At 38.4% G+C, this 15,147-nt stretch overlaps 1 protein-coding gene across 16 annotated transcripts in view; it reads right to left on the bottom strand.

Annotated features, from left to right (window-relative positions):
• The window catches only part of ankhd1 (ankyrin repeat and KH domain containing 1), a 249,829-nt gene that overhangs the window by 100,151 nt on the left and 134,531 nt on the right, over nucleotides 1-15,147 (bottom strand). For 14 of the 16 annotated variants that reach the window (XM_038795714.1, XM_038795716.1, XM_038795719.1 and 11 more), the window contains 2 exons: nucleotides 9,344-9,446; nucleotides 589-1,329 (listed from right to left, as the gene is read on the bottom strand). In XM_038795714.1, the coding sequence (XP_038651642.1) occupies nucleotides 589-1,329; nucleotides 9,344-9,446 (844 nt within the window). The remainder of the gene's footprint in view (nucleotides 1-588; nucleotides 1,330-9,343; nucleotides 9,447-15,147) is intronic. The other 2 variants (XM_038795726.1, XM_038795727.1) reach the window with 1 other exon arrangement.

Genomic DNA, 15,147 nt, shown 5'->3' with positions numbered 1-15,147 from the left:
GGTTAAAGGGGCAGAAGAATAATCAAAATTGAGATCAAGTCTCAGGCATTTATACACGTGAATCATAGAACATGCCAATTTTTAAGCAAAGAAAATTCTGATTATATTTTCAGGCTAATGTTTGTGATTTTTAAGTCCATTTTGTTTTTCATCTCGAGATAAAAGTGTCAATGAGAAATGAGAAAGAACATGTATTATAACTGAAAATCGGTAATAAAAAATGCTGACAATGCACAGCAAGTTAACAAGCATCTAATAGGAAAAGAAAAGCAAACAGTTGGCTCTTAGAAGGGCTGTTCAGTTGTGATGGATAGTCGAAACACAAGTCTCACTTCCTCTTTCAGATAATGATTACCTTCTCTGCACTTCCAGCATGTGCATTTCAAAAATCAAGAACTATTTGAAAGGTATAGTATTAGTCAGCTGGCTTAAACAACCTTGCTATTGTAATAGTTTGATTAAAGCATTAGTGTGCTGTTAAATCTATAGTTCAGTGTTTCAATGCATCTAACAAAAAGTCCATTTGTACCTAAAAGGTAGTAGATGTGAGCAAAAGTAAAAGGTAAAGTTGACCAATTCTTAACCCACCTGCCATGATGTCATCAAGAGTGTCAGTTAGCGTCTGTGCTGGAGTTGCAACCATTAATCCATCAGGTGCTTGAGCTAAGAGTCCCTGCCCAAGTCCAGCAAGTTGTGCCTGTCCTAACAAAGGCTGGTTCACAATTACTCGCTGTAGATCAGGTACGTTAGTGATAGGATAAACAGAACTAGTAAAGTTTGGCGACACTTGTGTTGCTAATGGTTGGATAGGAACAAACCCCATTTGGTTTGCAGGTGGCTGCTGCTGGCCATCTCTGTGCAAGATGGTGTCCACCTGAGGCAACTTTGAAAAGTCTTCCTCTGGCAGACAGTCATCAGTCCCCACTTGGGGGAACAGTCCTCCTTGTGGGCATATCTGCTGTTGTTGCTGGAGCTGAAGCGTCTGTTGTTGACCCTTGGCTTCCAAGTACTCTTTGGTAAACTGCTGCTGAGTTTTCAGCTGCAATTCCCTTTCAACTTTTTGCAGCTCTTTCAAAATCTTTTTCTTCTTCTGGACTTGCTCTTCTCTGCTCTTTTTTAGTTCTTCTATCTTGTCTTTGGTTAAAGTGTCTCCCTGAATCAACTCTAGTGACTTCAACTGTGCCTTCTCAATTGCGTTAATTCTTTGTCCCAGCTCTGTCAGCTTGCCTTCCGTCTCTTCCACAATGCATTCTAAAGGCTGGTACTCGTGGAAGGGCTGGACATCCTGTTCCGCTACCTGCAGGGGACTGGACTTCTGCTTGGATGTACCTAAGCACACGAAAAATGTTTGAAAAAATGCCATGCAAAAATTACTTACCCATGTGAAACCAGTGTAAACTTTTCACCACTTTGTGGCTTTTATTCAGTCTAGCACTGAACACAAACTATTCTACATTTGCTTTGTTCAATCTAATGAAGTATTTGCATTCCAGATTACACTTTTGTACGGTATCTGAAATTATTTGTCATGTTTTTTTGTCAGAGGGCAAGGGGGTAAGGAAAAAAATTACAATAAATTGTCTCTTCTTGATGGTTTTTATAGAAAATGTTAAGCTTGGATATAGGGCAGAAATACAAAAATAGGTGGCTGACCAACACTAAAACACTTTTTTTTCAAAAAAGTATTGTAATAAAATTCTAATCTAAATGATTAATTCCTATGTTTGAATACTACATCTACATAAGTTTATAATATCTGGGTGCAAGTGTTATCTGAATCGAACTTAAAATGGTTCACAGGGCAACAGCAAAAACTGCAAAGAATGCAATTGTAAGAATTAAAATTATAATTATAATTTACACTTGGACCATTTCTGTCAAGCACCAGAGATCGAGGTTAAATGTTACAAGGTGCAACTAGAAATGGCTATCTGAAGAAACTTTGACCGAAATTTTCCAATGATAATTCTTAAAATTCCCAATCTATATCTCATTTTGAATTATCCTTGGTAAAAATCAGATTAAGCGCTGGATAATTATAATAATCTTAAATCAGAAAAGATTCATGTTTTTGTAACATTTCGAAAAATTGTTCTGTGTTTCTCTAGATTCCTTTTCAAAGAATTGCACAACAGAAATCATGCATGAATTTTGAATACTATGACTTTGCAGTATTTCCATATGCTGACACCACAAGGAAAGAGATGCTAATGAACTTCGAATATGCAAATATTTAAGGATTCCAAATTAGTTTTTCACTAAAGGTTATTTCAAATTGACAGGTAAATTTTCCTCAGTTTCCATAGTTTCAAGCAATAAATCCCCTGGCGATACTGAACAAAGAAAGCATCAGGCTTAATTTCTAGCCTTTTACAGAGTTACTTTATCGCAGTTGCAGCAGCAGGAAGGCTATATATGATCTCAAGGCCAGGGCTGGGACAAGGAAAAAAATAGAAAGAGCTGCCATTCCAAATCATCATCCAATGACTCTTGTTGGGAGATAATAATGTTGGAATGTTGGGTATGGACGGGATTAAACTCCTCTTTGACAGCTCTCAAATACACTGACACTTTTACTTCGATCCACATTCCAACTGGACACCTAGCTCCTCTTTCATCCATCATTCTGTGTTCAATGTCCTACACTGGTTCCTGATCCAGCAACACCTCTTGTTATATATTATAGATAACTTTAATGGCCTCACCAATTCCTATCTCAGCACCTCCTTCAAACCTGCAATCCTCCAATTCTAATCTCTTTATTCTCGCGTTTTTGATCTCTTCACCATCCCTTGAACTGTCTTGGCCCTAGGCTCTGAAATTGCTTCCCTAAACTTTTCTCCAATTTCCTTTAATAAACTTTTAAAAATCTATTGCTTTAAAAAAAGGTTTTTGATTATCTGTCCCTAATATCTCCTCACCTGACTGTCAAACTCTGTTTCACAATGCTCCTGTGAAGTACCTTGGGACCTTTAACTCAGCTAAAGGCACAACATAAATGCAAGTTGTTGTATGCTCAGAGCGAACTCTACTTGGACAAAACTGCAAAGGGAACCTGAACCCATTAAATTATAATCCGGAATAACCCATCCTCTTCAGGAAAGACAGAAAATGTATTAAATATACTAAAAGATGAAAGACATCAGTCAATAAAAACTAGATACTTCATAATCTTCACCTCTTGAGAAGTACACATGCACATATGGTGCCAGTTTTCTTTGGTGGGGACTAGGACGAGAAAGAATCCACCAGTACTGAGCAGGCATATCTGTGATAACAGTCTGAAAACAGCCAAATATAAATGACAAACCATAGAAAACCAAGGAGGCTACTGAAACTTTAGTCATGGCTGCTCAAACTCAAAATCAATAGAAATATAGGTCTTGGAAATTTAAAACAACCCATCAACTGACTATTCTAGTATGCTCAAGCAGAAAGAAATCATTAAAACTTTTAAACCTGATTTTTCTGCTAAGTCTTGATCTTTGCTAAACTAAAATGTTGGGTAACTCACAAAATTCAGCTGCCTGAAGAAAAGGATTTTTTGTTTTAAAATATCTGCTCGTAAACAAAGACACTCAATACTTATTTATACTAGGCCTGTAAGACTTAATACCAGTATATGGACAGTCAATAGCTAGCTAGGCTCACTGACCCAAAGTGAGCAAATTTATAGCACCTGTGACATTTTGCCTCGTTTTTTAAAAATGAATATGTTCTGCTTTACAACACACTGGTCTTCATGCAAAAGCATCTGGTCAATCTTTTTTGTTTGTGTGCACAAAGAACACTACATCATTTGTCAAATCAGCACATACATGACATGACATTTTTATGCTGTGTTTACACATATGACAAAAAGGATTGGCATATCATTTTTCATGAAGACAACACCCTTTGAACTGTTATCCAAAATTAATTTGAATTGCAGTCCGCTTCCAGACATCCTTTGAACATTGGCAATGCTTCTTTATACAGAAAAATTGCATGTTAATTTTGGAGCAATGCTAGATTTTACAATGAAACCTGGATGTTTGAAACAAAAACAAATGAACATTCTGTAACTAAAATATTAGATAGTCCAGAAGCTCAGTTATCGACTGGAATGCGTTAATTTTTCAATAATATCAATATAATTCCCAATCTACTTTTTCAAAATTAGCTGCATTTATGTAAACTAGTTAGGTAACAACACAGGGCAATATGAATAATAGCTGACAAGTCATAACTATTAATTTGTTCTAAAGCCAAAACATTGTTTGCTCGATCACGTAACATTTAATGTCAATCATGTAATCATCCAAAATGTACTGAAAAGGTCTTACAAAGAGTGGCACAGCAGATGGTGGCAGTCGGCTCATATACATGTGCTGATATTAAAGTAATTTTAAACTTAAGTGGGCATGATTTACCAACTTGATAAAAATACAAGAGTTTATTTCTGAAACCTCTCAATCTTTTTCAGAAAATATTTTAAAATGCCTGCTTTTTATGCAAAAGTTAGATGCAAGGAAAATTTGCACAGCTAATTTAGCAGCGTGTTACACACAATGTGAACCAAGATCGGGATATTAATTTACTAAACATATAATGCTAAATAAAGTACAGTATATTTTTATGTATTATATTTACATTTAGTTAAATGAATTTAAATACAGGATCAATTCAAGCAATTGAGATAAAGGCCTTAACTAACAGAATGCTGGTGATAATCTTCCATTGTTTAAAAACTGGAAGCCCGGGCGGCGGGTGGCGCAGTGCTTAGCACTGGGACTACAGCATTGAGGACCCAGATTCGTGTCGCGGTCCTGGGTCACTGTCCGTGTGGTGTTTGCACATTCTCCCCGTGTCTACGTGGGTTTCACCCCCACAACCCAAAGATCTGCTGATTAGGTGGACTGGCCACACTACATTGCCCCTTAACTGGAAAAAAAAATTGGGTACGCTAAAAAAAATTTTAAAACTGGAAGCTCTAAATTAACATTAAACGGATAATTTATTAATCATCGCTTGTGACTTGACCATCTTAATATTCAAATGTGAAGAGCTGCTTTTACTCTGTTGTATTACTACGATAGGTCCAAAGCACAGCTCTGATGAAGCAGATGTTAACCCCTAACTAAACCTGCTGGTATTACTAAGACCTGCCCCACATGTTTTTTTTAAACTGGATCCTGTTTGGGGTTTCTGCACCTAGGAAGGTAGCAACACTAACGATACTAGTACAACAAGATGAAAGTAGCCAAACTGTGTTTTTGCGACCCAAGTCTCAATATGCAATTTATATAGATGGATATGTTTTAATCGGAAACCAATAAACCCTGTATTGAATTTTATGGAAATTGTGTCAAGTCATCCATACTAAGCAACTTTTATATCTCCTGGAAGACCTTAACAAAATATTTCAATTACTTGAGAATTCTTATTATTCAGGTTACATTTTTGTGGCGCAACAGTTAAATGTATTCCTACACCATTAACTACTCTAGTTTAAAATGAGGTGTTTTGCAATGAAAGCAGCTTTATGCGGCCTTCAACAGATGTTAAAACAGTCATCTTGAAAAAGGCACATTTTGGTTGACTTAAGTCCCAACAGATATTTGTAAACAATAAATTACACATTATAGATCTTAAAGAAAAAAATAAGAGTTGGGCTAGATTGAGGAGTGCATTACAATGATGCCTTAATTATCATTGTTCAAATTATTTGAGAGTTTTCTTGGCAGTATTGGTTTCTCCTTCCAGAAAAAAATTCTGACTATGGAGTGCTGGAACAGCAGACCTGCTGCCATTACAGTCAGCAGGCACTGCAGCAACTGATCCCATGGGCCAAACATTTGCTTACAATTCCAGCTGTGCACCTGCAAAAAATACTTCATACACTAATCATCCTCAGCTCCAGAAGAAAGCACTTTAAATGGAGCCACTTTGAACAATCCTTTCAGATGATCTGAGATCATCATTCAGATCACCAATGGAATGATTACAGTCTTCAGCCCTCTCTTCTCTGATTAAGGAGCCCCTAGTTAGTGGATATCTTGAAATATAGAGAATAGCTTGTCACTGCAGAGTTTAATGAGAAGTGTTCAGATATTAAAGCATGCCAAAATGTTAAGTAGCTAGCATTAGAAATAATAAATCTAATATCTAGTAAATACTAACATCCACTCACTTTATCTTTTTTATTTTTCTCTCTCTCTCAACTCAAACTGTTGTAAAACAATTTTGTATCTGGTTTTATATCCTTAAAAACACCGAGATTCATGCCTTCCCACATTTTGAATTGCGCCATACTGAACAATATTTCTAAGACTCAATTAAACTTCAGAAATTTCCAATTTTTTTCTGATGGTTGGGTACCCTGATACACCAAAACCCATCACCAGGATTACAGCTTTAAATCATGCTATAAGAAATCCACACAAGCATAGTTTCTATATGCATGATATAGCTGAACACTGTAGGGAAATGCCATAATTACCTAAACATAGAGTCCTTCAGAGGAGACCCTTCCAATCTTTCCTCTTGGCCCAAACACTTTATCAGAAGCTTAATCACATGCCCCGTTAGTGCCACATATATTACCAGTACAGAGCACTACGTTTCTCCCAGTTGTGAAGTTAAGAATACCATCCAATGAAGGCAATATCTTGCATTAGATGGAATCCTTGCCTCCCTCTGCAAAACAGGTCTCTCAGTAGCTTAGCTTGCTGGTCAAGCATCAGCTGTGCCAACTGAAAATCTATTAAGACTCAGTATTGGCTTACCAAGCTAGGCATGGAAGGTTGACTCCTTTTCCACTTTTTCTACCACCAGGATCATCACATTGGATCGAAGATATCCTGGTTATCTTTCCTGAAAACCTTCCCAAAAAGGATCATCTTTGGTTGATCACTATCTGACGAGTGAAGATTTGAAAACTCTCTACAAGACAGCTCAACTGCTCAGAAGCAGTATAACAAACAGTAAAACTGAGCATGTAATGCCACCGTCTTCCTGATCATAGCATGAACACCATACCTCAATTTGGAGGTACGGAGCTTCAGGGTTAACTGCTTGCCTCTCTACAAAATACTTTGGACAAACAAATCTGAAGTCTTATAACCATCTTTGGAATAACATTTCCCCTCAGCTATCAACAACAGGACCATAAATTTGTATAGAATCTTCAATGTGATTAAATTTCCCAAAGCGCTTCCTAGGTGGTCAAAGGAAAATTGATTTTAAGCCAAGAAGATAGAGGCAATTAAAGTTTGGTTGAACAAATGGATTGAGATGATTGAAAATGGAGGTGCATCAGTTTCCTCCTTAGCCACAGTCACTTGCTTTCAGCATATGGAAGTAAATATTTAGGACAGCTGGCAACACACATACCATTTTGATGTTGTTGATATTTAAATCCAATACTAGGCTTTCTGATCAGCTGCTTAATCTAGGCCTTCATTTAGCAGTTTTGGCAGAGATACTGTCTGAAATAAGAACATCTCCACCTCCAAAGCACTGAAAGTACGTCAGAAACTCCTTTGTGTAACTATGTCCCCTTTATCTCACAAATGCATCGCATGGGATCTGGATCTCTCAAGTGAACTAAGGAAACGCTTCTTTTGCACACGTAGGGGCTTGAAAGCACGATAACAAACTTTCAGGACATACCCGAGACATCCATTAGCTTTACTGACAATGGGATTTGGAGGTCAATAAAAATTAGATCAAATGTTCAACACTCCTTCTCATAGTCCAGATTAAGTTGCCATATGAGCCCAGTATTTATTTTTTAAGGGCAGCACGGTAGCATTGTGGATAGCACAATTGCTTCACAGCTCCAGGGTCCAAGGTTCGATTCCCGGCTTGGGTCACTGTGCGGAGTCTGCACATCCTCGCCGTGTGTGCGTGGGTTTCCTCCGGGTGCTCCGGTTTCCTCCCACAGTCCAAAGATGTGCAGGTTAGGTGGATTGGCCATGCTAAATTGCCCTTAGTGTCCAAAATTACCCTTGGTGTTGAATGGGGTTACTGGGTTATGGGGATAGGGTGGAAGTGTTGACCTCGGGTAGGGTGCTCTTTCCAAGAGTCGGTGCTGACTCGATGAGCCAAGTGGCCTCCTTCTGCACTTCTATGATATCAAAGAGCAAATAGGGCCAACACCTCAAAGTCATAATACTGCTCTCAGAGACATCTATAAATGTTGTGTGCTGGTTTACCCATGGTTCAACATGGTTTAAGTAAAGCATAATGTATCCCCAGATAAATTTACAAACATCACAAGAGGTCATGTTCATAAAAAGCAAACTAATTATTTTAGCAATGCCTGGAAGGCAGTCAGTCATTTTACAAAACATTGATGGCGACACTGCCCAAGATGGGCGATAGTAATTATACTAGACTCCATCTTAATACAGTAGACAAAGTTCGGCCAGTCTCTTAATTACCCTTTATTACAAATCTTGAATTTGGAGTACTCATCTTGGATAAAGTTAAAGATGCAGTCACATACACTCAGCTTCCAGCTTCCTCATGGGGGCTGTGTGAGGCACTAAATCAAAAGCCTTATGGCGAATTAGGATGGCAATATTAGTATTTTCTCAGTTTTAGAACATTCTGTGATTATATGTGAAGTTAAAAACTGCACTACATTTTTCTCACAAGACCACTATTTTGATTACTCCACGGACCACCAATATATGTGGTGTAAGGCCCTCAGAACTGTTTCAGAGACACAGGAGTAATGTTAAGATTCTTCACAGCTTTTGGGTTTCAATAAAAACTCCTACAAATCAAAATCATGACTGCATATCGAAGTATCAATGGTATGTCTTTCTCATACAAAAAAGTGACTCCCTATTCCCTCACCTCAAAAAGGCAAGATAAGTTGGCACTTTCTAACACTGATCTCCACGGTCTTGAAAATGTTCACCCCCAGAACTCTACTTTAGGAATTAGACATTAACTCTGTCTAAATCAGTTATCCTGCTGTTAGCTAGGTGACAATCTATGAAAAGTCCACAAAAGCATGATATAGGCAGAAGATCTTACTTTCAAGGGGCACAAATAGTATTTGAACTCTTGTTACATATAACAAATCCTAGATAAACCAAGCAAAATAAAAAAACAGAAATTGAAAACTAAACTTGCCTCATATGACCATGTGCTTAATTTATAAAAACAAATGGAGTGATTTGGTACAAATTTTATTTCCTACATGTTGCTTCATGCTTCCTTCAGTGTGGTTTCTTTGAGACTCAGTCCCCTAAGGAATGCTAATTGGGAAGGAAACTGCACTTACAATCCACAGAAAAGCACATTAACTTCTCCCTCAATCAATCAAAAAAAAACAAAAGACCCTCACCTTTATTAATGACAGATAGCGTAGCTCCAACATTTACTGGAGATTGGTCAGGTTCCTGGGGTGGAACTACCATTGCTAGTGCTTGCACTGGTACTCTGGGAACCTGAAAAAAAAACAACAATTCAATTGCAGATGAAGAGAGCAATAGTCACAAATTTATGATTCCATTCAACGTAACATGGCCTCAATTTTGATAAATGAGATCTAGCCTTCTTACTCGTCCTGCAAATTTTTTGCCTTCAAGTATTTATCCAATTTCCTCGAGTTAGTATCGCATCTGCTCCTAGCACTCTTCAGGCACCACATTCCACATCATAACAACTAAGTGGAAAAAAAATTCACATCTCTCCTCTAGTTCAACTTAAATCTGAGATCACTGGCTACTATTCCTCCTGTCACTTCACGTTTTTGAACACCTTGATTAAATCTTCTCTAACCTACCCTGCTCTAAAATGAGCACGCCCGTTTCTCAAAATTCTTGCATCTCCATACCATTCTAGTAAATCTCCTCTGCATCATCCTCAAGGTCTTGGCAGCTTTCATCATATTTGGAGGTCAGAATTGGATACAGTACTCCAGCTAGCACCTAACCAGATTTATAAAATGTTAAGCATGATCCTTTTGCTTTTGTACTCCTCTATTTATAAAGCCAAAGATTCCATGTTTTTTTTAAACAGCCTCTGAACTGGTCCTGTGCTTATTACTTTTGTACATACACTCAAAGGCCTTTAAACTTGTACCATTTAGATTATATTGCTTTTCCTCATTCTTCATGCTAAATTCGAATATTACACACTTCTCTACATTAAACTGCATCTACCAGGTCTCTGCCGTCATCAGATAAATTTGTCTTCCCAAGACTGTTACTGCCCACCTGTTTAGCATACTTCCAAATTCCATGTCAACTACAAACTTTGAAATTATGGCCTGTACACCCATGTCAATTCATTAATATATATCAAACAGTTGTCCCAATACTGACCAAAGGGGGACACCAAATCACTTTTTTTCAGCCTGAAAAACAGCTGCTCACTACTACTTTTTGTTTTTGATCCCTTAGCTAATTACACATCCATCGACCCTCTCCTTCAATTTTGCCAAGAGGTCAAAGATGGGATGCTTTCTGAAAGTCCACATACACATCAACCACACCACCTTCATCAACTTTCTCCACTACCGCAAATAACTTAATCTTAGCCAAACATGATTCAGCACAAGAAATAGGGGAGCAGATCACACCACCAGTCAAGCCTGACCTGCCATTCAATACAATCAAGGCTGATTTTGGGCTTGAACTCACTTTTGCACCCGCTCCAATATCCCTCGATTCCCCCAAACACGAAATAGCTGTCTATTCCAGCCGTAAACCAAAAATCTGTCCATTCCAACCTTAAGTGTATTCAATAATGGAGCATCCACAATCCTTTGGAAGAGAGAACTCCAAGATTCACAAACCTTTGAATGAGTAATTTCTCATCTCGGTCCTAAATGATCAACCCCTTATCGGGCTCTGCCCAGTGTTTTATGTTCCCCAGCCAAGACACACACTCTGAGCTTTCAACCTATCAATCCCCTTCAGAATCTTGTATGTTATGAGATTGCTCCTCATTTTTCTGAACTCCAAAGAACATATATCTAATTTACTCAGCCTCTCATCATCGGACAATCCTCAACTCCAGGGGCAATTTTAATGAACCCTCAATACGGAGACCAAAACTGTACACAGTATTCCAGGTGTGGTCTCGCCAAAGCCCTGCACAATTGTAGCAAGATTTCTTTATTCCTGTACTCCAAGCCCCTTGCAATAAAGGCCAATGTACCATTTGCTTCCCAATTGCTTGCTGTATCTGCATGCTGTGTCCTAGAATATCAACATTTACAAGTTTCACACCTTATTAAAAACAAAATCCGCATTTCTACTATTAGGACCAACCTTACACTTCTCTACATTCCACTCCATCTTATTGTCCACTCCTTAACCTATATCTCTTGTAGCCTGTGCTCTCCAAAAGTTACCATTCTACCTAGTTTTGTATCATTAGCAAACATAGATGCACTACTCTTGCCTCACCATTAAGTCATTTATGTAGCTCGCAAATTGCTGTGGCCCCCATGCAGCACTTTACTAGTCAGTCTGCCAATTTAAAAACGCCCCTTTTGTGTCCTGATCATTAAACAATCCTCTATCCATATTACCCCCATACTCCTGAGCCATTTTTTGCCTATTAACCTTTTGTGTGGCACCTTATTGAATGGCCTTTGGAAATCCAGGTATTCTATATCTACCGCTTCCCCTTTACTTTCGCGACTAGTTACATCCTAAAAAAAACTCTAATAAGTTTGTTCAACAGGATTTTCCTTTAAGTAAAGCCATGTTGACTTGTTCTCATCATCCTATGCTTTTCTAAGTGCATTATTAAAACTTCCTTAAAAATACAGTCCAGCATTGTCCCAACGACTGATGTCAGAATAATAGGCTTGCAGTTCTGTTATTTCTCTCCCTCCTTTCTTGAAAAACCGTGTTATTTACCAACTCCCAATCTGATGGGACTGTTCCTGAATCCAAGGAATTTTGGAAAATCACAGCTCCTGAATCCACTATCTTTGCAGTCAAATCTTTTAGAACTGTAGGGTGTCAACCATCAGGTCATGGGGATTCGTCAAGATTTTCATCCCTCGTGTTTTTTCAGTACTTTTCCCTCTGCTCATATTGATTACCTGAATTTACTCACATTTTAGTCCCTAGGTTACCCTCTATTTCTGATATACAACTTGTTCTGTGAAGATAGACACAAAGTATTTGCTCAATGCCTCTGCCTTCATTATCCCCTGCGATAATTTCTCCTGTTCCTGCTTCTCAGGGACCAATGTTTATTTTAGCTAACCTCTTCCCTGTTATATACGGATAGATGTTCTTACAATCTGTTTTCATATTTCTGACCAATTTACTCTCATTCTATTCTTTCCTTATCAACTTTTGGCAGCCCCCAGTCCTCAGACTTGCTTTGTTCTTTGCAACATTTTAAGATTCTTTTTTAATCTAATATTATCCTTAACTTTCTCAGTAAGCCACAGATGGCTTTCTTACTGAGCTTTTGTTTCTCAATGTGTTAAGTGTTCAAATGTTTTCCACTGTTTATTTCCCACATTACCTTTTAGTCTATGTACCTCATCAACTTTATACCATTTGGCTTCAACGTATCCATCATTTAGGAATATTTTCACAATTCATTTAATTTTGGTTTATTTCCCATCAATGACATCATTTAAATGGTCAGCAGTTGTCAGATTTATTCCGCTACTCGTTTTTGAACAAATCGTACAGTCCTTTGGCAATGCTCTCATACCCGAGAGAATTTGAAAATTGTGGCAAAAAGCCTCCGCAATTTCAACTTATACATCCCTCACCAAACCAGAGTGCATCCATTCTGAACCAGGCAAAATTTACTTGGAGCAATGTCAACTTCTTAAATATCGCTTTATTTAGATTCTATTCTCCATTACCTCCTCCTCCACTGTGATTACCCATTTGATTCATAATATCCTTTCGGAAAGGAAATGCGCCGCCCCTACCTGGTCTGGCTTTCTTATATTTAGTCTCAAGTGAAAATATCCTCTTTATGTCTACACTACTGAAACTTGTATTAACCCTCAATTTGGTAACACCTGCAAGTTTTGAAATTGTATTTCCGGTTCCAAAACATTTATGGATATGAACAATAATGGTCCCAGTACTAATCCTTGTGGATCACCAGTGTCCACCTTTTGCCAACCTGAGTAACGGCTATTGACCTGCACTGTTGTTTTGTAGACAGTTTGTTATCCATTCAGCTCCTTGCTGGTTTAGCTCAGTTGGTTTCTGATGCAGAACAAGGCCAGCAGCACGGGTTCAATTCCGATACCAGTTGAGAATTTGGAATTCTCCGTGTACCAGAACAGGCGTCGAAATGTGGCGATTAGGGTCTTTAAACAGTAACTTCATTGCAGTGTTAATGTAAGCCTACTTGTGACAATAAAGGTTATTTATTTTGTTTGTACTCAGACTCCACATGTTTTGACATAGTCAACTATTCTGTACTTTATCAAAGAGTTTTTGGAAATCTAGATACTGTTTGTTTAAACAATAACCTTATCTACCCTTTCTGTTACTTCTTCATAAGAGTTCAATCAGGTTAGTCAAGCATGGCCTTCACATTCGAAATCCGTGCTAACTATTCTGGATTATATTTTCAGTTTCTTGATGTTTTTCATTTACATCTTTGAATAGGGACTCCATTACTTTCCTACAACTGATGTTAAGCTAATTGGTCTACAGTTCCTTTGACTGATCACCCTGCTTAAATATAGAAATCTCATTAGCTCTGGTAGTATGCAAGTACTATTCTAATTTATAATGATTTGTTAAAAACATAATATTGCTTCAATCTCTTTCCTAAATTCTAATATATGCAGATGAAATCCATTCATTGAAAAATGAAAATTTTGAAATGAAAATCACTTATTGTCACAAGTGGGCTTCAAATGAAGTTACTGTGAAAAGCCCCTAGTCGACACATTCCGGCGCCTGTCCGGGGAGGCTGGTACGGGAATTGAACAGTGCTGCTAGCCTGCCTTGGTCTGCATTCAAAGCCAGCAATTTAGCCCTGTGCCCCATGACTTTATCCTCTAGATTTGGTTAGTTCATGAATCTACTTTAAAATGTCTTCGCATCTTGTTTGATCACTTTGGTTACAAAAGTGAAGTTTTTAATGTTTTCCACTGTCTCTTTATGGTAAATGAAATGAAAATGAAAATCACTTATTGTCACGAGTAGGCTTCAATGAAGTTACTGTGAAAAGCTCCTAGTCGCCACATTCCGGCGCCTGTACTGGGAGGCTGGTACGGGAAGTGGAGGAATGAGGGAGATTATGTGATCTGCTTTGAGTTTTGCCTGACGAACCTCTGCGGCTTGGTTACTCGGGGATAAAATCGGTCTAAATAAAAAAATCATGCTGAAAAAAAATGCTGGATGTTCACATCAGAGGAGAATGAGAAGAGTATCTGTGCTGACTGTTGGCAGACCGTTAAGTCTCCAAGACTCACAGGGAGATGGTAGGAACATCAGCTTTTACAAACTGTTATACTTTAATCCAGTGGTGGGCAACCCAGGGGCCATATGTGGCCCATCTGGCTTCTGAGTGCAGTCCATGGGACATTGTGTTGATTGTTGCCCACATACAGTGTTAGCACTGTTGTCTCACAGCACCATGGACGTAGGTTCAATTTCCGTCTTGGGTGGCCATGTGGAGTTAGAGCATTCTGTGTGGGTTTCCTCCAGGTGCTCCGGTTTCCACCAACAATCCAAAGATGTGCAGGCTAGGTGGGGTTGCGTGGATGAGGCAGTGGAGTGGCCCATGGTGAGGTGCTCTTTTAGATGATCGGTGCAGACTTGATGCACTGAATGGCCTCCTTCTACACTGTAGGGTTTCTGTGCAGGGTTGCCACATTCTGCTAATTTCTGTCTATCAGTATGGCTGAAGTGAGGTACATGCTGATTGCACATAACATTGACTGACAGCAGTGCATTCTGTGCCCAAAGTGTAAATATTTAATTTGTTTTCAGCATTTGATGTTGATGTCAGTTCTTTTAATACACAAATGATTAAGCACTTCCTATAATTCGTTATGAAATTTTCAACATGTTTCAAATGTACTCAATCTTATTTATAGGGCCATGGTTAGTAAACATGCCCAATTTCAATCTTGTGGCCCACTAAGATGACGGAGGGTCACTCATGCAGCTCACTCACTTGCCTAGGTTGCCT

This window comes from Scyliorhinus canicula, chromosome 4 (assembly GCF_902713615.1).
Source record: "Scyliorhinus canicula chromosome 4, sScyCan1.1, whole genome shotgun sequence".
Taxonomy (NCBI): Eukaryota; Metazoa; Chordata; class Chondrichthyes; order Carcharhiniformes; family Scyliorhinidae; genus Scyliorhinus; species Scyliorhinus canicula.
This window is presented reverse-complemented; position numbering and strand designations above follow the sequence as displayed.